Source organism: Clavelina lepadiformis, chromosome 6 (genome assembly GCF_947623445.1).
Source record: "Clavelina lepadiformis chromosome 6, kaClaLepa1.1, whole genome shotgun sequence".
NCBI lineage: Eukaryota > Metazoa > Chordata > Ascidiacea > Aplousobranchia > Clavelinidae > Clavelina > Clavelina lepadiformis.
In genome coordinates, this window is record NC_135245.1 from 17853242 (window position 1) to 17876517 (window position 23276).

General features: G+C 35.3%; 3 protein-coding genes across 3 annotated transcripts; 1 reads left to right on the forward strand and 2 right to left on the reverse strand.

Moving 5' to 3' along the window:
- Window positions 1–778: 778 nt before the first annotated feature.
- Window positions 779–2628, reverse strand: LOC143463243 (somatostatin receptor type 5-like). Its single transcript, XM_076961673.1, has one exon. It carries the CDS (start codon window positions 2314–2316, stop codon window positions 1180–1182), a length of 1137 nt encoding a protein of 378 aa, XP_076817788.1. The 5' UTR covers window positions 2317–2628; the 3' UTR covers window positions 779–1179.
- Window positions 2629–3122: 494 nt separating this feature from the next.
- On the reverse strand, window positions 3123–5270 carry LOC143463265 (lactadherin-like). Its single transcript, XM_076961707.1, has 5 exons — window positions 4898–5270; window positions 4739–4783; window positions 4380–4532; window positions 4065–4240; window positions 3123–3832 (listed from the first exon to the last, which is right to left on the reverse strand). Exons 1-5 carry the CDS (start codon window positions 5142–5144, stop codon window positions 3695–3697), a joined length of 759 nt encoding a protein of 252 aa, XP_076817822.1. The 5' UTR covers window positions 5145–5270; the 3' UTR covers window positions 3123–3694.
- Window positions 5271–7323: 2053 nt separating this feature from the next.
- LOC143463216 (transmembrane protease serine 9-like) lies at window positions 7324–22947 on the forward strand. Its single transcript, XM_076961634.1, has 36 exons — window positions 7324–7467; window positions 7904–8028; window positions 10071–10160; window positions 11171–11303; window positions 11434–11544; window positions 11650–11711; window positions 11861–12018; window positions 12149–12256; window positions 12380–12531; window positions 12611–12774; window positions 12869–13016; window positions 13203–13372; window positions 13522–13611; window positions 13822–13954; window positions 14253–14363; window positions 14537–14598; window positions 15120–15277; window positions 15392–15499; window positions 15633–15784; window positions 15857–16020; window positions 16114–16261; window positions 16366–16535; window positions 16698–16787; window positions 17305–17437; window positions 17638–17748; window positions 17881–17942; window positions 18454–18608; window positions 18871–18972; window positions 19072–19226; window positions 19337–19497; window positions 19984–20131; window positions 20781–20843; window positions 21016–21069; window positions 21223–21354; window positions 21531–21647; window positions 21776–22947. Exons 1-36 carry the CDS (start codon window positions 7395–7397, stop codon window positions 21868–21870), a joined length of 4368 nt encoding a protein of 1455 aa, XP_076817749.1. The 5' UTR covers window positions 7324–7394; the 3' UTR covers window positions 21871–22947.
- Window positions 22948–23276: the final 329 nt, after the last annotated feature.

Sequence of the window (23276 nt, forward strand, 5' to 3'; positions counted from 1 at the left end):
TTATACAACTGGGCATGTTATGCGTAATTTGTATTTTAAAATCAAAATTTTTGTTTTTTGTTACTCAAGAAGCAATCCAGTAACGGTTTATGTAGTAGAATCTGGTTTGTGCAGGGCTGTTATTATATAGAGCATTTGTATTTTCGATATTAGAACGTCCTCACGCCAAACACGTGACTATGTAGAACCATTTTAGGTTTAATTTCTATCTAAAAAAAACATGCGGACGAAATGGGTGTTAATTGAAAAAGTCAATGCAAAGTTGTTTTACTCAACTTGTGTTCTACTGGCAAACACCCGCGCAACCCGGAAGTCGAGTTGTATGGCCTAATCCCAAGAAAAACAGACATAGTCTAGTATCCAGTGCTGTTAATTAAATTATTTAGTGAAGGCTATTTTAAAAGCCGCTCGCGATTGCTGGTTTTTGTTGTTTAACCTGAAGACAAGGGGAGTTTGGAATCGAGCCAATAAACTGTTACAGCTATAAACATGGCGTGTTCACTAAATGTTTACGAAATACTCAGGTTAATTTTGGCATTAAGTCAAACTTATTCAAAAAATTACTTTCACACGACAACACTTTTAAATGATATTCTAAAATTTTCTGTTTTTGATTCAGATAATATTTTTGAAAAGTACTCAATTACTTGGTAGAATGGTTACCAACTTTTGCAAACAAAATCACCTGGAAAGACAACTTGCTACTGGTTTTGTTGAAATTTGACAATTAAACATTCACTAGAAATAAGAATGTTCACTGATCAAACTACGTCTCAACGACAACCTGCTTGCATGTTAACTATAGGTTCTAAAATTAATCATTCAAGTGACGACGTTTTTGACTATAGCCAACAATAACAAGCTCTTTACTTCCTGGAGCTTTCAAACTGTTAAAACCAGAAACCCAATTCCTCATAATGCAGTTTATTAACACATAAATTAATCAGTGTTAGAAGCACAAATCATGAAAAATTAAGTTCGGATAAAGTGAAATGTCTATTAGTCAACAACCTTAAATCCCGAAAAAATATTTATAAAGTAATAAATATTTCGGTGAAACTTATGCAACCCTTTAACTACTCTCACGTTATCCCCTAGCGAATGAGAAATGAAACATAAATACATATGTTGAAAGAGTATTATTATCATCGTTAAGTATTCTGAGTTGTCAATATCAGTTTAGGTGTTTTCTGAATGCGTTCCTTCCTGTGCAACTTTGTGATTAGAAAACCGAAATAATTTTCTGAATATTTCACAGGTGGTTTTTTGAAAATCAGAGCGAAGAAAGCCATACAAAAAAGGATTGATACAACTGGTACTCCAAGCTAAGCACAAACTAATGCCATTAAGGAGATCGAAATACTGGCCACAGTACGGTAACAATTGCAAGTTAGTTGACAGAAATGAGTATAAATTCAATACTTGCATCGGTAACCAGCCAACAAAAAATGTTATGATAATGGCTGCCGATAATTTGGTGACCTTGCCAAGGCGTTTTGTTTTACCAATCGTTTTCTGCTTCACGTGTACCAAAATCGTTATGTAGCAAGCGGATACCACGACCAAAGGTATTAAAAAAGCGCCTATAAACGAAAGCAAATGGTTCTGCCCACGAATCTTAAGGTCTGCAATATTTGTGTTGTGAAACGCTGAATAAGTACCAAAGCTACATCCAAGAGTATTAACTGTGGTAAGTGCCGTCGCCAAACTCTGAATAGCTTCCATTGGAGCAGCAGTTGACTGATGACTTCCTGGCTGGTGTGTTGGTTGTTCGTTCAGAAAATTGCAAGAGTAATTGAATGCGCTTGGAAATTGTTCCACTGTTGTGGTTTCCACAAGCAAGTAAACAAAAATCCCCAGTGTTATTGACCAAATAATGGCGAAGACCAGAAGCGTAACTTTGCGAGTTCGAAACCTGTCGAGCTTAAAAGGTCGTACAACTGCCACCAAACGATCAATACTCATGGCTACTACAAATAATATGCTGGCTGTCATGGATTCAGCTCCAATAGAAAACGCAATCTTGCACATGACAAGACCGGATTCCCAAACACCACTTTTGATGTAGAAATGTCCCCAGAAAGGAATGGCCAACATCAGGGCGGCATCTGCCACGGCGAGGTTGAACACGTAGGAGAGAGGTATGGTCCACTTCTGCCACTGCCGCAAGAGCACGAAAATTACCAGGCAGTTGCCAATTAAACCAAATGATGAAATACAAAACATGGTAACTCCGATTCCATAACCAGAAAAAAACGCCATGTTTGAAGTTTTTTTATCTAATCTGATGATATCTGTTAAAATTGTTAAAATCATTTGACAAACCTCAAGGGAAAGTATTTTTATCGTTTAAGCAATAATTTTACGATACACATGCATTGTAATTAAGGCTTGCAAAACATAAAATGACACAGCTGTTGTATGTCAGTTTCCTGTAGTATCCTTTTCTGTGTGGATATCTTGAAGAACGAATCTACTGCGTTTTACATGTCTGTGCTAAAGTGTTATTTCTAAACGTAAGTCTACTTATACTGTGTATATTGATCACTTTGCTATCGTCTTAATTTCAAACGTTAAGAGTATTTATACTTGTTCCTGGTTTATAAATATATTCTCGGGATAGGTGAAGTGAGGTGCACCTTCCACAGTATTTGTTTTGCTTTTTTGTGAAAAAACATATTTTAACTTAGCACCCACGTGACGCGATTGTGTCAACGCGGAAGACAAAAACATCCAAGCATGGTTTACAGGAAGCGATCCATCAAGGGTATTTTTTTACCCTGTTTCCTCATGACGAATTTTGGAAAATAACTTTCTATAAACGGTTCTTGATAAATGTATGCCGTCATTTCTTTTCTATATAAAGTTGTCGTCCATTGACGTCATGCACTCTTCACCTCCTGCTGTTTACCTATCTTTCTTCTAATAAAAATGTGAGTTAACTTGCCTCATTTAACTTTCACAGTCACATAACTAACTAATAAATTTAACTAATCCCAGCAGAAGGCTTATGAATTAAAATCAATATTACCGACTTTTTTACTTGTACCTACTGCAGGATAAATCACAGCACTACTCTATACTCTATATAATTACAACTTTTAATTTTGATGTTATACAAATGTGATACAAATCTTCCTTTAAACTAGATTAGGACATTGCAAAGCGTAGGAAAGAGCATAAAATCGATCTTTTTACAATAATTAGAAAAATTATCACTCATTACTCAACATTACTAAAAGTGACAGCTCAGTATTGGGAGCCCAACAATTTTCAAAATCTGTTAAGCTGCAGGCATAAACGGAGTTGTCACAGAAATATTAACTTCTCTGGCTAAAGCAGGTTTATAGATGTCCGAATAACATTAACGTTGATAATTTTTTAAACCTTTCTGGTTTAGTTGTCTATCAAGTTGTTTCTGACAACCAAATCATTTGATCATATGCTATTTTATTTTGTCACGCCTTCTTGTTCCAAGCACGGTATGCACGAGAAACTTAAATCCTAAACTTAAACTGTAAGCATGTCCAAGAGCTAGAATGCTGAAATAATAATATAGGGACAACGTTTAAATATTAATACGTCAATATTTTATTACTTATATCATACATTTGGGAGTTTACCGAGGCGTTTTGTGAAATACAAATATGTTTTTATGCGTGTATGGTGCTGTTTGAACTCTAAATACCAATATTTAACATGTTAGGTAATCGAATCGGATAGCAATCTGGCTGTTCCATTGTTGAGCAACTATTCGAATGTATCTTGCAACAATAGCTGCTGGAAACATGTTGGTCCTGTGGCTGTTGTTGTCATTGTTTGCTGCAAATCGCTGCAGAAATTAGGAAAAAATGTTAAACTAAATCAGACAAGCCTATTCTTACTAATCGACATACGACTAGCTAATCATTTTACGTCAAAATGATATATTTTGGCAAATATCTTTTCGTTTATTTTGTAGTTATTTGGCATGTTCAGGTCAACAACTTGTCTTTGTCAAGAAAGTTATGAAATAAATCAAGTATAGCAAAGAAGTAAATAAATAAATTGATTCAGTGACTTACGAGATCTAACCCATTTTGCTGCATTGAGCGTAAATGATCTGTGGAATTTCCGTAAGCAATTTTGAAACTTGTTACCCAACAATCACAGTCATAATTGGATCGACCTTGAGTGACAACACCTGTCACGAATGTTGGCGTCCTCAAGTCCACTTGAATCCATTCTCCGGCAGTGTGAACTATGGAAAAATTTATTTCGCGTACGAAAATGGAAATCGATTCGAAATGTTTAATGGCACAGAAAAGGATTTAATAATTAAGCTTGCAATACCTACAATATTAAGCTTTAGTTTGAAAATTTGCATACAGTAAACGTACGGTTTCTTGGTACCCAAGCACCAGCTTGGCCTTGCCTTTGTATGTTGTCGAGTCTTCCATACTTTGCAAGATGGCGTGAATCGTATATTGAAGAAGCTGTGATGTCTTCGTCTCTAACTCGTCCGTCTCGCACGCCCACCGAACAATATTTAACTGCAAAACCATAAGAAACAAAATTGCAAAAACTGCAGATACATGATATTGCTTTTGTCGCGGAGCTCAAAAATGTTATAGCATCAAATGCACTGGAAAGAATTACGCATCATTATGAAGTACCGACCTTATGTGTAAAAACAAATGATTTTGGAAACGTCATTTCAACAAACTTTAAAAAAAATATAAAATTAGTTAACACTTACCTTTATCAGCCTGTTTAATCATTGTCATTATACGATTTACGTTTTCTAGAAACATACATACAATGGTTGACATATTCTATGTTCTAGGCCATATAACATCTTGGCAATAAATACGTCAAATTTGAAGTCTATTGAATCGTCCAACTGCATGTAGCGTACCTTCGAGATTATCCAATTTTTTTGTAAATTTATTGAACTCCTCTCCGTCAAAGTTACAAACACCAGCTGGGCCCTGTGGTCCTCGTCGTCCAGGAGGGCCCTGATTGAGTGAGGCTTGACCACTCTGCCGTACACTTCCAGTAGAAAGCGACAAACAAACTTCATTAGCTGGCTGGCCGCTAATGTTGTTAAAGTAGGACAACAGAACAACCGAAATCACGGAAAGACCTAACACTGAAGCTGCCATCTCGTGTCTATTAACTGAAAAAAATTTCTTTTACTCGCTTTGATCTGTAGTTGTTTGAACGGTGCATTAAAATTAGCCTCGTTGTTAATTTTCGATTTATATATAACAGCTTTTTACAGACTTTTGTTTGAAACACGTCAACCTAATAAGCTAAAGCATGCGAGCCTTTTTACAAAACACTTCACATTGTAATCTATTTATCTAATCTTTCACAATAATCTGTTTATTTAATCATTTTATTTTATCGTTTTTTTACTTCAATATCACGGGTTGTCATTCAGTGTTTTTAAACCTCAATCATTGTGTAAAAGGTTAGATGAATCTCATATTATCAGGTGAATCTATCGGAATGAAATCAGCAAAACAAGTAGCAGATTCTTTTCAAAACAACCTTTAGCTGCAAATGTTTACGAAGAAAGTGCAAGGATTATTTCTATCTTTTTACGAGTGGAAGGATCAACACATGCGGTAAAACGTGCAGATATTTTCAGAAAATAGAAACATTATCCGCTTTGACCTTTTTCGAAACAGTCAAAAAATTCCAAGTCAGTTATTCGACTGACTTTTAGTTTGTTATCGAGTTTTAATTTTAACGATCACGTGTAACTGCCACAAAGCCATCTCTTCTCATCGTGTGACAAGTGAACATGTTCTATCAAGAGTATTGATTGCACGCACAAAAGCATATTTCTGGACTTTAAAGTGAAGTTTGCTGGTAACTTTCGTCATGTTACAGTAAAAATTGTACCTCATTGGTTGTCAATACAACTGTAGCAATTTCATTCATGATGTAATAGGCTACTATTTCAACTTGTATCTTGCTTGCATGGCATAATGTTAAGCCAATCCTCAAAATAGGAAAACAAGGAACGATCGTCAGCAAATGATTAACGATTGGCAGATCTAATGCCTGTTTTGGTAACTCCCACCTGAGCAAACACTAAAGCGCCAACCACAAGCTTGCAGAAAATAGAGACTTGATTGACAAACGAAGATCAGTGATCAAAAGGTGCCCATCATCATCACCTAGTGTGCTTTCTCTTGTTGCCAACTTCATGTCTTCAGTAGAACAGCATCTATCTTTGTTAATGGTTCTAGTTATCAGTAAATGTTCTCTAAAACATCTTCTTCACGTGCGTTTACGATTGGTCACGTTTTAATACAACACCGATGTGTAATACGGACAAACGTTTTAGAGAAGCCGATTTACAACGAATCAGAATCCAAGTTAACCAGAACCCAGTTGCGTTCAGTACCACTTACCACTCTCTGCTCAAACGTTTCGGCCCCTCTTAAGTCATAAGCAATGGAATGTCAGACATTCGGAGATTACACTTGTGGCGGTAAGGAGAAACGCTTACATTAAAAAGATCTAACTCATGAAGACCCAAACATCTGCGTGGGTTGAATTTTCCTTGGTTTATTCGTTTTGGGTTGAATCGACCGACCACCGTAACGCAGGTGCTAAAACGAAATAAAATAAAACAAATAAGTGCCTAAAAATGATAAAGTAATTACTGAAAGGTGAAAAAAGGCATATAAATCTTAAGCATCAGAAAGAGTATTAATAATTCAATTCAAACAAGTCCAATAAAATGATAAAGTTAAAAATCACATCACAAGATTATAACGAAGTGTCCCATGACCTGTCAAGGAAAACAATTGTTCCAATGTGGTATTTTCAATACGTTATCCTTTTAACCTGTTCAGGTGTTTAGCAATTATCTTTCTGTGCAGTATTTTGCCATTATTTTGCTTTGCCCCACAATTTATACATTTCAGAAAACCCATGTCGTGACCATGGTTATATCGTCAAAACCAGATGATCTTTTGTTGCGAGAGTTCGAAAATTTTTACCTTTTGAAAAACACGAGCACCTTTGTAGCTTGGACAATGGCAAGGTGGAAATTTTTTTCAAGTGGAAAATTTGATGCAAATTGACGTCACTGCCAACTAAATTGCTGCTGCCTTGTGGCCTACCCTTATTTACAAGCACGAAATGGCGAGAATACGATTCTCGATTCTCTATCAGTTGATCAGCAGTTGCTGGAGATTAACCGTAAATTGAGAGCATTTAGCAACGGATTGTTAGAGTATATGGTTTTTTAGAAACTTTAGAAAGATAATATTGGCGTGTTACAGTTATTCAAATTTCTAAAAATTGTTGTAAAGTCTTAGTTTTGCTTAATATATTCGATAATAAGTCTTTCAGTAGTGTAGTTAAGTAAAGCGCTAAATATCGCGTTGAACATGTCTGCAAAAATTGTGGCTTTTTATGTGGTATTCTGTCTTTGGTTTCGTAATTGCAAGTTTCAGCATTCAGGTACAGTTTCACTTTTTATCTGGTAATATACTGTATTAATCGTGTGTAGCGTTTCATTAAATATAGGAGTGTGTCGTTCTTCCTTTGGTATAATATTATAGCTTGATCTTTTTGCCGACTTTAATACGTTACTTTGTGATTACGGAAAACGAGAAAAATATGCGTAGGTTACTACAGTATAGGTACCTGCCAACTTGTGCTTAACGCTTGCTTGCACTTTACGGGTGATGTAATCTCAACAGTGTTGTTGCCGGTAATTCCTGGTTAGAGTAGATATAGGCGTTTTGTTATGATCTGTATTAGCGGGTCTGTAGTTTTTCTTTCGGCGTTACTCAAACGTGACGAAAGGGTTTGGAATGTTATTTTTTTCATTTTAATGAATTTAGTATGATAGTAAATTTCTAAACAAACAACATATATTTTATGTCACTTTTAGATGTTGCATGCGCGTCATACGCGATAATCACTGAAGACAACGGAAGCATATCCTCCCCAAACTATCCGGACGATTACAATAACAATTTAAACTGCAATTGGACGATCGTAGCGCCACCGGAAAAGGTTCAATTAACTTGCTTTGACATCTGATTGTTGTAAACAGAAATCTGTAACTAAAAGTTATTATGACCCACTTGTCTGTAACAACCTAACATAGACATATGGGCCGGACGCTTGTAGTTGTTTGCACGAAGCGATCCAAACGTTTTCTCTAGCTGCTTAAAAGTTCGCAGACAGGCGTGTGATTGTGATAGGTTTGCGAGGAGCCGCTAGAGAAAAAGTATATGGATGAAATGATAAATACAGTCGAATCCGCTTAATTCGGACACCGGATAACCCGGACAACCGCTTTATTCGGCCAAAATGCTCGGGAACGGAACAAAAGTAAAAATTGAACGTAAAAAACTCCCGTTAATTCGGACAATTCTCCGCTTAATTCGGACACAGGTTCGCAATTCCATCGTTAGGTTATTAGTTATTACACAATAAACAGTAGGCCTACTTCCTTCGTTTTAACACAAGATACAATTGCATTATGAGTGATTATGGTGAAACAATGACGATCGATGCGGTAACAATCGACAATGAACTCATATAAGGCCATGCAAGGACAGAATGGTACAGAAAAGTTTAGCATAAAAAGTGAAATTGCTTACTAAAGTAAACGAAGACGTCTTATGCGATCAATGCCAATTACTGCAGTATAGCGCAGCTGCAATTCATTCATTACGCAACAGTACAGTATTTTAAATGCGTTTTCTGCCGTTATGCATGACCATGAAACGAACAATTGATTTTCCGCTTAATTCGGACAAAGCCGTTTCTCCGCTTAATTCGGCCAAAAGTGAGCGGAACCAAAGTGTCCGAATTAAGCGGAGTCGACTGTATGTAAAAGCAACCAGAAGGGAACCATCAATACGGTAACAAGAAACATAGTACAAGTAATTTTTAGCATTTACGTGCGTTACAATAGCATAACCAAGCAGCTCTTTCGTTAAGCGATTTGATACCAACGAGAAAAAAGTAAACTCTAAGTGTACTAGTTGCCAAAGGTCAAGCCAAAAAGGTTGCAAAAGATCAGCACTATTCCGACTTCATTTGCGCCATTCGAGAGAGGTACGGTTTGTTTCTGTTCTAAGAGCTATCATAGAAGTGTGACAAAGAGTGTTGTGTACATGTAGGCAACGGCTGAGTTGAGCGTAAAGCAGCGATATAAAATGACAATGACGACCAATGAACAATGGCAGTGTTAGCAAATGACATTGGTGACGTGAGACGCAGGCGGTAATGGGAAACAACAGAAAACAGTTTTTCTTTTTCTGTTATAACAGCAAATCTTTTTGACACCACGCACGTTAGAACATAGAAATCAAGTTGTGAACAACAAAAATGTTTCACCTGAAAATTTTAAGGAAGGACATTTTGTTAACAACATGTTTCGTCCTTTTGTCTGTCGCAAATAAACATTACTGAAGCCGATATGTGATAGCAAAAGACAAACCGCAAGCCTTGTTTTTTAAACGGAAACACAACTTACCATTTTCCATTATCGTCATTGTTTATTACCACTACTGTCCACTACCATCATCATCGCCGCCGGTTACTTCATTCGTCACGACAAAGGTCAAAGGTCAAAGGTGACAGGTCACGGTGACAAAGGTCAGTTTCATTCGCATGCGGGGACATTAGAAAATTACAAATTTTCAACCTGGTGCGAGTTCTTGCGAATACGATGGCTTGTAGCACTCGCATTGAGCGTACAGAAATAATTGCATTACATATACTGTAAATGTTATATTATTAAACATATGCAAAACATCTCAGTAATATTCTCGCGCAATATAACATACTTGTGTAAGTATAAGATGTCTAATAAAAAGCGGACAACGAAATTTTGTAGCGTCATTTGCGACAATGCAACTAAAGCAGGATTCATGTCATAACGTGTTGTGAAAACTAATCGTAATTAAACCATAAACACACCGAAATATATCAAAATAAATGGTAAAACAAATAAAAATGAGCTCACATTAGCGATGTATAAAGTATATGGCCTTCTGCTTACATGTACATGTATCCACAGTATGTAAATTTTTGCTTTGCAGTTGATTGAGATGAAATTCATTGATTTCCAATTGGAAACTTGCTACGATAACTTAGCAGATTCCGTCACTATTTATGACGGTGACGAGCAGGTAATTACAAACAATTTATTTGCATCAAATGTAATGGTTTGAACTGGAGGATTTAAAGGGACTCTTTGAAATGCTTGCTTTTCTACAAGAGTCTTCCTTCTTTACAACGCTATACCTTGTCTCGCATAAGTGATTTTCCAAAACATTCGCTTCCCGTTTCTGTTCCTGGTGAGTGAATAAATTTAAAGACGATTTTTCACGATGATTCGTTTGAAGTCGATTCCTAATTTAAGTCCGTTTTTATTTCTATCGACCTGTTTCTGCAAAATCATTGTAGAATTAAAAAAATATGTTTTGAGTGGTATCTACTGACTAATAAACGAAAACCTTGTTATTACCGGCATTGTGGTTTGCAGAGTTTGGCAATTTTATTTCTCGGATTAAGGTTGGACCAAATGGGTCTAAAATAGGGTTCATTCAACATGTTCTGGCGGTTTTGTGAGCTTAATATAAAGTTATTGACGTATTATAAGAAACTTTCTTACTTTATAAACTTGTGTTTTTTTCTAAAAAATACATTAATTTCAATAAATTTGTCGCCAGTATCACTCTAATATAATGATCGCAAATTTAGATATAGGCTAAATAGCTGCATATGTAGCAGATACTGTCTAATATACAAACCGTTTTTTCAAGTAAAATAATTTGCTTACACTCATTGAAGCAAACCTTTTTTTATTAAAGTTGTACTTATTACTTAACCCGTACTTATTACCCGGAGTATAGTTTTTCTATTTTTTAATATTTATTAATAACTTGTTTAAAAACCTATATGTTATTTAATTAAAAAAATATTATACTATCAAGTTACAATCACAGCAGTAATAGTCCCGTCTAATGTTTCCGTCTCTTCTCATCTATGTAATTTATTTGATTTTATTTGCTGTTATGTTAAGTCTATTAAGATTAAACCTAGTGAACTCAGATATTAAGATTCAATGTTATGTCCTCATCAATTTGTCTGTAAGTTATAAAGGTAATGAAGTGTAACGATCAACCATTTTATTTAGTACACAGGGGCGCCCTTCTGCGGAACAAACAAACCTATTGATTTTGAATCATCGACGAGTAGAGTTATCGTGCTTTTCACCAGCGACGTCAGCATAACTACTAAAGGCTTTCTTATACAGTGGATATTTAAAGGTAAACAAGCATGGTTGGCGTACATAGAAATTTATCAACAAAATTTACAAAGTACAAGTGTTTCATATCCTCCGCTCAATGCTGAAGCAGATAGCAAAGAAAACATAATTTTTGTTTTTAAAACGATCAGATCGTTGCCAAGCAGACCAATACCGTTGTTGGAATGGATTATGCATCCCCGCGTCACAGCAATGCAATGGTGTAAATAATTGTGCTGACGACAGCGATGAAATTGAATGTGGTAAGAGCAGATAGTTCCAGGCTATTTCAAGCATTTGTAGAAGTTGGGTTTCAACAACGTAAAGTTTCTTTTAAATATTTTATCCCAAACCTCACTTAATTTCAGCCCGCCCTAGCTCAAATAGCAATGAGTGTGGAAAGCAAGACATAAAACCTGAGTTCACGTGGGTGAGTTTTTCACAAAAGTCAAACACAAATTTGTGAAAACAGCAATTGCAAAATCAAAAACAAAATATTCATTAAGTTATATAAGCATTGCCTTAATATGAAGATTCGTGACGTTGCAAATTGTTTTCAGTATGTTATATTTTTTCCAGAGTCCCAGAATAATAGGAGGAAATAAAGCGGTTAATGGATCGTGGCCCTGGCAAGCCATGCTGGTTGATGCGTCTGATAAACGAAGTTTTTGTGGAGGATCCATTATTGATGAGAGATTCGTCCTTACTGCCGCCCATTGCGTTCAGAATATTTTTGGGTTGGAGAGATATAGATGTTTTCAGTTCCTTTTCGTGATAGCCATAAAAAAATACTTCACGCGTTATATTTGTTTAGACTGTATATGTATATCAGATGCCCTTAGCTTTTGAAATGTGACTTATGTACAGGCCTGCAAGCTTGATTGTATACCTCGGAAGACATTCATACAAGGATTACGACGAAGGAGAGTCTTTTGTGGTAGAAAGCATTACCATGCACCCAGCATACGACGAATAGTAAGTTAATTCTTTGTTATTTTTTTACAATGTTTACATTGGTTACAAAATATGAGGTGTTTGACGCTAAAGTCATACCCAATTAGTTTCACTCAAATGAAAAGTTAATGACAACGCTTTCAGCAATTTGCAAAATGACATTGCTCTGCTTAAGCTGCAAGATGCAATCTCATTCACCACAAATATGAAGAAGGTTTGCTATCCAACCTCCAATGACACATCCATTGACCCAAGTGCAGGCAAAACTTGTATTGTTACTGGATGGGGAAATATCTGTGAGCTATGCATTTAGGTTTATAGCTTGCAAGTTGGATGTCAAAGAAATCTGTAACCTGCAATAATTTGTGCTTTTAGCTCCTGCTGAAGGTTCCTTTGTTGCACCCGAAACCTTATACCAGGCCCGTGTTCCCATAGTTGACTTGGATAGATGCAGGGATTTGTATTCATCGTCACACCAAGTAATAGAATCACAAGTTTGTGCTGGGTTTGTTGATGTTGGCAGTGTAGATACATGCCAGGTGAGACAGAAAACGTTGTTGACATTCTGATCTTTAAAGGAATTGTGTGAAATTCAGAAGCAAAATATTTATCTGGTACTTTGCTTTGTTATAGGGTGACTCTGGAGGTCCATTGGTTTGTTTGATTGATGAAAGCACTTGGTATCAAATTGGAATAACATCGTTTGGGATTGGTTGCGCTCAGCCTGGATATCCTGGCGTTTACACAAGATTGTCTTCATTTGCTCAGTGGATCGAAGAAGGTGATTCTTTTTATTTAACTTTGTTGTAAAGATTTTATTTATTGATTATTAAAAGTTTTTTTTGTTATAGTTATAAGTTTTTTTTAGTTTGAGGAAAATGAAAACAACTAAAAACAAAACTTCGAACAGTTTGCATATTTGTAGTTTTGGAATAAGTCACTTCTTTTATTATACACAAATTTAAAGTCGTCTCATTAAACGGATCACAAGTGGATGGAGCTGGCAATGGCGAACCTGCATGTGTTCAACCGACAATCATTACTGAGGAAAATGGTACAATATCGTCTCCAAATTTTCCAAGCGATTACCTGGATGATTTGAATTGTACGTGGATCATACAAGCTCCTTTAAACAAGGTATTTTAAAATCACTTTTGCATTGAAAATAAAATGGTAAAAGAGTAAATTATAGGCCAAATCCGGTATCTTTCTTTAACTATTTTCCTTTGTTTGTATTAAATATAAAAATGAGCTCTTTAACCAAGAAAGTCATATTAATTGAGCAGTTGATCGTGATAAGATTTCTTGACTTTCAACTGGAGGGGTGTAGCCACACAGTGCATGACTTCTTGGCTATTTACGATGGCAACGAATTGGTAAGTTTGCTTGTTTGAAGAGATCCCAAAGAAAAAATATTTTAATTTTTCCTCTGTTCATTAAAAATCAACTGCAATGGGTTCGTGAACTTTGCAACAGCTGGTAGAATTATTTACTAGTTATATTAAAGCTTGGTATCGCATTACAATAAGATCGTGTCCGTGTTCTAAAATGCAGAAATTAACTTTAAAATGTTTCCAATTTTGTAGCTCACTGGGGTTAGATTTTGTGGAGGAAACAAACCTAAAAACTTTGAGTCGTCAACAAATCACGTGAGGATCCACTTGTACACTGACAGCTACGTAACAGACAAAGGGTTTCATCTTAATTGGCGTTTCAAGGGTAATATATATTACCGATGAAAATGTTTTCTTTTAACTGAAATTGCCAAAAGTCACAAATACTTCACTGTAGCATATACTGTAATGACGTTTTTCAGATATTTATTGCTCACATAATGACTTCAGATGAACATATTTAGGCAACTTACTAATTGTTTTGTGAAATACACCAATATCTTCTACGTTTGGGTACACTTTTAAAAATCAGTTAAAATTGTTTCATAAAACCAAAATTGCAACTTGATTAATTAAAGTTTTAGCCGAATTTAGTTTAATAATTTACGAGTTTGTTGTCACAGACGATTGTTCAAGTAATGAGTTCAGATGTTGGAATGGAAGTTGCATTGCTCGTGAAAAAAAATGCGATAGAATAAGACACTGCGAAGATGACAGCGATGAAATAGAATGCGGTAACTTTTTATGACACTGACATTAAATTGAGTCTAAGAGTATAAATTTTATACTCGTATCTTTTCGTATCGTATTTCATAACTTTTCAAACGTACAGTATCTATAGAATGTAGTTTGCCTAAGATTTAACCAGGTTTCCTAGATTTCGACGATGCTGTTTTTATAATTATAGCTCAAACATATGCAACATTGGAAGAATGCGGAAAGCAAAACTTTGCACCCCATTTTACAACGGTATGCATAGCAATGATTTGTTTTAGTAATTATTTTAACGTGTGTAGGATATTTTACATAGTATAGAATCTATACAAACGGTTACTTCCGGATATATAAATCAGGGGAGGATATTCTGATAGTTTCTTAGCCGTCAGCCAGCGGTTAGCTACTACAGCTACAAATGATCAATCCACATTTGTTTATTCTACTTAACAATTGGATTGAATTGAATGATTTTTGCCAGTCGTGATAAAAATTGTTTTTCTTTTTATCAAAAAATTTCATAATCACAGTAGAGTTCACACTTTATCATGAAAATAAAATGACTAACCTATAATAACAGCATAGTTTCGTCGGTCGATTAATGACAAAAAGTTTTGGTCCAAACTCTTTGCTACAAGTAAGTTTTTGTCTACCGGCTAAGAAATGTCTTCGTCGCCAGGAGCTTAAGCCGTAAAGTGGTTATTAGCTATAGGTAAATGTTTTCAGCCCTAATGTAAATATCTGATTAAAATTTGATTTCCTCACGTTTTGATTAGAGTCAAAGAATAATAGGTGGAGAGGAGGCGATAAACGGATCATGGCCTTGGCAAGCCAGTCTGGTTAATATAATTGATGGAAGTAATTTATGTGGAGGATCAATTGTTCACGAGAGATTCATTCTTACAGCCGCTCATTGCTTTACCGATTCAACTGGGTTGGATATAATTAAATGTTTAAATGTATTTTATATAATTTCAGAAAAAAAAATGCTCACTGTACTTGTTTATTTACTTCTTTGTTATAGTAACATAATTTCAAATATATATAGGTCTTCAGACATTGGAGTGTACGTAGGAAGACATTCATATCAAAGCCAATCGGAAGGAAAATTATTTCTTCTAAAGAACATCATTAGACATCCAGCTTACGATTACAAGTAAAAATGAATGTTTAATTGATCTTCAATCGCATAACTGGTTGCAGAGTAAAGTTGCTTCTCCATGATGAGGTCATTCCAAACCTTATATATATAAATTGAAATATTTTAATAACTAATACGACACTCTTAGCAACCTCCAAAATGACATTGCTCTTCTTGAGTTGGAAGATGCGATCTCGTTTGCTACAAACATCGGGAAGATTTGCTATCCACCCGCCAATCACTCATGGATTGATCCAGATGCAGACACAACTTGTATCATTACTGGATGGGGAAACATCTGTGAGTGTTTCATTAAGTATATAGCTTGGAAGCCGGATAATCTGAAAAGGCTTATTTAAATTATCTTTTTAGTTCCATCTAGTGGTTTGTTTACCGCACCAGAGGCTTTATACCAAGCTCGTGTGCCTATCGTCGATCTGACTGAATGCACGGATTTGTATTCGCCTGAAACCCAAATAAAAGTTTCGCAAATTTGTGCCGGATTCGTTGAAGGAGGAGGTGTAGACACCTGCCAGGTGAAAGAGAAGAAACGTGGCCGCTGTTTTTTACTGACAGTGAGAAAAATAGAAATCGATTTATTCATTCGTGGTGTTTTTTGTCTTCGTTAGGGTGATTCAGGAGGTCCATTGGTTTGCTTGGTTGGTGAAAACACTTGGTATCAAGTTGGAATAACATCGTTTGGAATTGGTTGTGCCCAGCCTGGATATCCTGGCGTTTATACAAGATTGTCTTATTTTACTCAGTGGATCGAAGAAGGTGATCTCATTGTCTTTGCCACTAAACATTCCTCCTAATCTTTGTAATTAGCTGTTTTAATTTTTTGCTGTGTTTCTTCTTTAATGCATTTTGAAAATGTGCAGTAATTGCATCGAATGGTTCCTACGTGGGTGGAGGTGGAAGTGTTGACGCTGCATGTCTCGGTGGCACAATTTTAACCCAAGGCCATGGCACCTTGTCTTCCCCGAATTATCCTGACTTTTACGATAACGACTTGAGTTGTACTTGGACAATACAAGCTCCTTCAAACATGGTGAAATTATTGATCATTTATTTAAAGCGAGCCGTTTAACGAATAAGTGCAATATGCTATCATTTGACACACTATGCTGTTTAACGTAGATTGGTTAAAAATTCACAAGACAAAATATGCGCTTTTTGTGTCGAAATCGAAAGTGTCTTTTTCATTAAACAGTCGATTGAAATACAATTCACTGACTTCGAACTGGAAAGTTGCAACTTCAATGTTTTTGATTACTTGGTCATTTATGACGGTGGGATACAGGTAAAACTTAAATTGTTATTTCCATATTCATAGCAAGCAAAAATATTTTTTGTATCGTCTTTCACTTCTAATTACTCGCCATTTACGATGCCAATGCCTACGTAAAAGTAGTTAGAAATTCTTGACAAGATGGATTTGCCATTTTGGCTTTTAATCTAAGCATAGTTACAAACGCATGTGATAATTTAATCAGGAATTTTACGCATGAACGCTATTGGCTTGAATTTTGTTATTGGTTCTTAATTATATATTCATAACCGATAGAAGACTATGCAATCGTTTACAGTATGTTGTCATGTCTTGTCATCATGTACACCTACTTCATTTGCAAATAAATTAAAGATCAAGAAACCAATAACTTGCTAAATTTAAGCTTAGGTGTCATTAACCTATCAATTTTCTTATTATCTTATTTAAAGATACAAAATTTAGGTATCATTGCATACTCTTGATATTTACTCCATGATGAACAAAGACTACTATAAAACTTAAAATCTATACTTTTATAAATTTATAGTACACTGGCGTAAGATTTTGCGGGACATTTAAACCAAACGACTTTGAATCTACGTCAAATCAAGTCAGGATACAATTCTATAGCGATGGCGGTTTACAAACGAAAGGATTCCTCCTCAATTGGCAGTTTGTTGGTATACTTAAGCATAATGTAATATCCATAGACCACCTTTTAGCTTATTAAGTTCTAGAATAGGTTTCTGAAACTTATCTATCATATCCAGCATCAAAACAGTACTTTTATTCGCTTCCATACCTTTATTAGATACAAGTAGCTTAAGCTTTTCTACTTTTACTTCACTAACCGGGAAAGTTTAATGGACGTCTTTTGTAGATGCATGCTCAAGTAATGAGTTTAGATGCTGGAACGGAAGTTGCATTTCCGGTACTCAGCATTGTGACGGAATAAGACATTGCTTTGATGACAGTGACGAAATTGAATGCGGTAATGAAAGTTGCCCAAAGTTACAAGTTTCTTTATTATTTAATCAACTCTTTATTCTTGCAAATTAGCACAATTCGTAACAAAGTTCGTAACAAAATTAAACTAACTATTTACAAGTTTACTAAATTTTAGCGCAAGATAGCTCGGCGTTGGAAGAATGCGGAAAGCAAGACATATCCCCTCATTTTACTTGGGTAAATTCATTACTTTTCGCAGAACGTGGCCATGTGTTTTGTGTTTATTTTTGTAGTCGATTTCATTCCTCTTCATATAGATATATCTATTTCACTTGACAAAACTTCCGGTACAAAAACTACATGAGGGCCTCTGTGCTTTCCGTTTTGCACTGTGTTGCCGCACTTAGGAGTGCACTGTTATAGTTTCCTGGGCGTAGTTTTTAATTCTCAATTTCAACTTCTGTTCCCGTATTTTCTGCTGTACGCGTACTTCGTGCCGTTTGATAGTTTCTGTCGATCCAAAGTTTTTTTAAAACCGGAGCTGTTGATTGAAGCTGCTTGATTTTAAGTTGTTGATTTGTGACATCTTAAGTTTATTTCATTCAAACTAATCAACTTTATGTAAATTAAACAATAAATTTAAAGCTTTTTTTGATAATGCAGGCTAACGTCTTGTCGATTCTGTAGCGTCGTAAGTAATTGCAGCGATTGTGACATAGGAGACAGATGTTGTTTTCGATTATTGCAGAATCCCAGAATAATTGGCGGAAATGAAGCAGCAAAGGGTTCTTGGCCTTGGCTGGCCATGCTGGTTGATGCTGTGTTCGAAATTAGTTTTTGTGGCGGATCCATCATTGACGAGAGATTTATTCTCACAGCTGCTCATTGCGTTGAAGCGACAAGGTTGGCTTAAATAATAATAATCTTAGAGGAGTTAAGAGAATACTGCCTCGTTTTGCTTTATACGTTCAGCTTTATACGTTTAGTTATTAATTATGAGTCATACATGGGTCAAAATCTTTACTCCAAACTTTTAAGCACCAAACCACGTAAACACTTTTTGGTGCCGACAACATTCTGAATTAGAAATAGTGAAAATATTGTATTTCGTATAGGAAAAATAAGCAAACAACCTTTCCAATTGTATTTCATTATACATTTATAGAATTTCTGACATATTGGTTTATGTGGGACGACATAATTACGATGACGGTGGAGAACTTCATGACGTTGCGTCGATCACGATCCATCCCGATTATAACAGCAGGCAATTATGTTGCTAACTTGGGCTGTTCAAAATGATAACTTACTGGCTAGTTCCGGTGAAAAGCGAGACAAAACTCTGAAACAGAAAGTATTTTTTCAGCTCTTTGGAGAACGACATTGCCCTTATCAAGGTTCACGGTGACATCATATATACGTCAGAAGCCCGGCCGATCTGCTACTCGTCGGCAAGCCAATCATCGACGACTGATCCACCAGCTGGAACTACTTGCGTTATTATGGGATGGGGAAATATATGTGAGATTACAATTGAATTTTTTATTAAAAAAAATCTATAAACTTTTTTCTAAAATGATAAATATTCTTCCACGAATCAGAAAATTCAATTAGTTTCAACAAATTTCCAGCTCCCACTCTCAACTTTATATCCCCTCATTCTTTGCACCAAGCACGGGTTCCTATTGTTGACACCGATGTCTGTGCAAATTTGTATTCCGGATTTGGATTTGTAGACGAGTCCCATGTCTGTGCTGGATTTGTGAGCCAAGGGGGTGTCGACTCTTGCCAAGTGAGTTTAAACAAAACTCAAGAATGGTTCAAATTAAATGCCCTGTACACAGCACATACTGTCTCTTGAAATAAAACGATTTGGTTAAGCGAGTTGGTATTGGTATGATATCAAAATGGAATTAAAGGTGTTTTCTGAACAACAAAACACGTCTCCCGTAATGTTCGCATTTGGGTTCATTGCAATAATTAATTGATTAGTGATGCATGATAACTCCCTCGTTAACTGATAAGATTTTAAGTTATAGCAAGGAACGGATTCTCCCCACACACACACACACACACACACACACACACACATACACACACACACACATATATATATATCACTAGGTTATTTCTAAAAGTTCAGCAAATTATACGTTCAACGATTCATAAAAGTAAGTTTGCCGATGTTTGTGCTACGTCCTACACCACCAGCTCTAACGCTTTAAAATAAGACTTTTAAATTGGCATAGTTACTTCTACGAAGCATTGTGTTTATCAGGGCGATTCCGGAGGGCCATTGATATGCTTGGTTGATGAAAAAACTTGGTATCAAATTGGGATAACTTCATTTGGAAATGGATGCGCCCTTCCTAATTATCCTGGTGTTTATACAAGGGTATCTTTTTTCAGCAACTGGATCGACGAAGGTACTTAAAATAGATTGCAGACGTTATATGGCGTTTCGTTGTATCATGTTAGGTTATTAATCGGTTTGATCGTTAGCTATTTTTTGTTAGCTTTTGTCTTTTATTTGTCTAGTTAATAAAATCATCAATATTAATCATCTTGGAATAAGGCTGGAAAATAGCAACCTATAGCACTCCTACTAAACTCAATTCACTTGAGGAATATTAATCTGAAATTATTAATGAACGTTAAATCCATATAACACTGTCGTTAGACGTTACAAAATTAATACACGCCAATGCTGGTTTTAAATTCTTCTCAAAACCAGTACTAAAGAGGCGTGGCAATATTTTGCAGCGTTTCAATTCAATCAGTAGCATCAAGCTAAATGAAGTACTTTTATGATATAAAAACTATACAACTGCACGCTTTTGTTAGCAACTGCAGCAACCAACAAAACTGCAAACAGAATGAATTGCTGTATACAACTTTCTACATAAACTTTTTCTGACTTCTAGGCACATGTTGTGAAAATAGGTAAAATACGCGAAAATTAAACAAAAGTTTCTGACTAGTTGCAATATCTGCACTTGGCAAATTTCAATTTTATTTGGTGTTTGGTTGTTTTTAATCTTTATAATATATGAGATTTGCTTCTTTGTTTAATAGTAATTTTATCTAAGTCGGAGATTCCTTCGACAAGCACGGCTACTCCAACAACCGCCAGCCCAGGTACCAAAAATGTAGAAATTTATTCTGGCAACACAATTACGTTCAACAATTAACTCTCGGCTATAAATAAAAGAAAGTTAAACTGTATACAAAGACAAGAAAAAAAAATTTGCATTCTGCGTTTATAATTGAACATGTTATCACTTTTTTAATTATTCGTTTACATTCACAGGCGACTCCAGCACTATTTCTACTGGAAGTAGCTCAACTACTGATATCACAACATGTAATTATATTGAAAGCAATATGGTTAAAATGGAGCTTTAGTAAAAGGTTTTATAAAATAAATCATCCAACATGGTAGAATTGCAACTGATGCATAACCACGCAAAGCCTAGGATGCAACATAAACTAATTAAACTTATATCTTTCATTGCAGACAACAGGTTACTCTGTTACCAGTGTGATGGTAGAGCAAGCGAAAGAAATAACTGTTCCGACGAGAATTTCGATGGCACACATTTAAAATATTGTCCACTTGGAAGCGAATACTGCAAAATTACAACAGCATGTAAGTAAAAGAACAAATAAAATACTAAAAGCGTTAAATAATTTTTTAAAATACTTTTCGGTGTTTAGTGCTTCTATAGACGGTTGGCCTCGGTTTAACAAAGATGTCAGCAAGTTACGTTTTATCACAATTTTGTAAATAAAGTGTTACAAAGCTAATTATCATCGTTTTTATAGACACCATTTCTCCAAGAGAAGCTTTATGGGTCATCAGAAGTTGCTCGGATACATTCGAAGAGAAATACTGTTACTTTCAAGAACAGGCTGAAATCTGTACAGAACTTTGTTCTACAGGTAAATAAGTTTGTCAAAAGATTTGCGATAGATTAAAAACCATATAATGTATATTTATCTTTTACTTAATATTTTCTATTAAACAATTGATTCTTTAACGAATCATGATTGTTGCTTGTTTTTCATAGACGGTTGCAATGGAAGTAGGCGGGTCGCGTCCGCCAGAGCGGCTTTGTTGTTGTTGTTGGGTTTTGTTTTTGCAATTTTCCTCTCCCTTTATTAATTATGACTTTATTGGGAAAGAGTTTAGTCATGATGATTATTCTTTTTGTTGAGCACAGGAATGTCGTTTCTCTTTTTCAGATACCGTAAAACCTCTATTTGAGCGCCTCCCTCTAATTGAACGCCACCTCTAATAGAACACCACATTTAGTGGCGGAATTGTATTAGCAGGTTTTTGTGATTACTTACCAGTAATCACCCTGTATTAGTATATTTTCTAATTACCTGTATATACCGGTAAATGTGTTTGGTGTTTTTTATTTTCATTAATAAACTTTATTTCAAAATTCTGACCAGCTAGTCGAAAAATAGAGCGCCAACCTTTAATTGAACGTCACCTCTAATAGAACGCCACTTTTAAACAAGAGTTGAAAAATAGAGCGCTATGGCGGTGAAATAGAGGTTTTACGGTAAATTAAGCAAATGTATTATTTTTATATTTAAATACAGATTTTGTTTAATTTAACTTATAAGTATTTTGTATTAAACTTATAAAAAAATGACGCAATCACGCCATTGTTTAAAACTAGGTCAATTTATCGGCTGTGATAATGTCAGCATTTTCAGTAGGGCTACATTTTGCAGTGCACCGATTGTGGTAAACGACTGGCAATTTCTTTTCCGTTTAAGTGTTATTTTAAACAATGAATTTATTGTAATAAAATGATTGGCAACTTATTTTTGCGTGTAAATGTTATTATTGTAAAGTCGATGGGGCATCATTTATCAACAAATATTGCTAGAAATCATCTACGTGCCTCTGTATACACATTTATTATCTACATTTTTATGCCAATGGAATGTTCATCTGAATACAAATATCTTTCAAACGCCCACGGAATGATTTTTGTAATTTGTATTTTTAAAGTAAATATAGGCTATAGCTTAAAAATCAAAAGAAACCTAAAAGTGAACTTAACATTTTAAACTTGTACGTAAACTTGAGAATCAAACTTGTAGATTTGCAGTATATTTCGTCACGATTAGTTACAATATTAATATTGGAACTCAGACGCAACACAATTTCCATTAATGTTTTTTCGCTTTTCTGATTTACATGACTTTTATGACATGTATTTTCAAGGGCTAGCGTTGCTTCTAGAATTTTGCAAACTGTTTCAATAAACTTTCATCCAAAGTTTACAAAGTCATTACTTAAACTGACACAAGAGCATTGTCCAAACCGTACGTTCAAACAAAACATAAACGTGAATCAACAGTGCAAATATGAAAATTTAGGAGGCAAATATTTTGCAGCAGCGTCTAATATTGACTAAGTAGAAAGATCGCAATAAATTTGTTTGAAAAAAACACTAAAAGGAGCGGTTGGTTCTTCCATAAAAACAGTTTCATTATGAAAGTACAGCATATTACGAGGAATAAAGTTAAATCTGCATAAAAGTTAGG

Excerpts from the sequence above, each read along its gene's own strand:
- LOC143463265 (XM_076961707.1), bottom strand. The coding sequence starts at position 5,144 with ATGGCAGCTTCAGTGTTAGGTCTTTCCGTGATTTCGGTTGTTCTGTTG. Across the intron at positions 4,533-4,738 it reads GATTAAACAGGCTGATAAAG|TTAAATATTGTTCGGTGGGC; the intron begins GTAAGTGTTAAC and ends ATGGTTTTGCAG. Across the intron at positions 3,833-4,064 it reads AGCAAAATGGGTTAGATCTC|CGATTTGCAGCAAACAATGA; the intron begins GTAAGTCACTGA and ends TAATTTCTGCAG.
- LOC143463216 (XM_076961634.1), top strand. The coding sequence starts at position 7,395 with ATGTCTGCAAAAATTGTGGCTTTTTATGTGGTATTCTGTCTTTGGTTT. Across the intron at positions 12,775-12,868 it reads GCAGTGTAGATACATGCCAG|GGTGACTCTGGAGGTCCATT; the intron begins GTGAGACAGAAA and ends GCTTTGTTATAG. Across the intron at positions 16,788-17,304 it reads TTTATGACGGTGGGATACAG|TACACTGGCGTAAGATTTTG; the intron begins GTAAAACTTAAA and ends ATAAATTTATAG.
- LOC143463243 (XM_076961673.1), bottom strand. The coding sequence starts at position 2,316 with ATGATTTTAACAATTTTAACAGATATCATCAGATTAGATAAAAAAACT.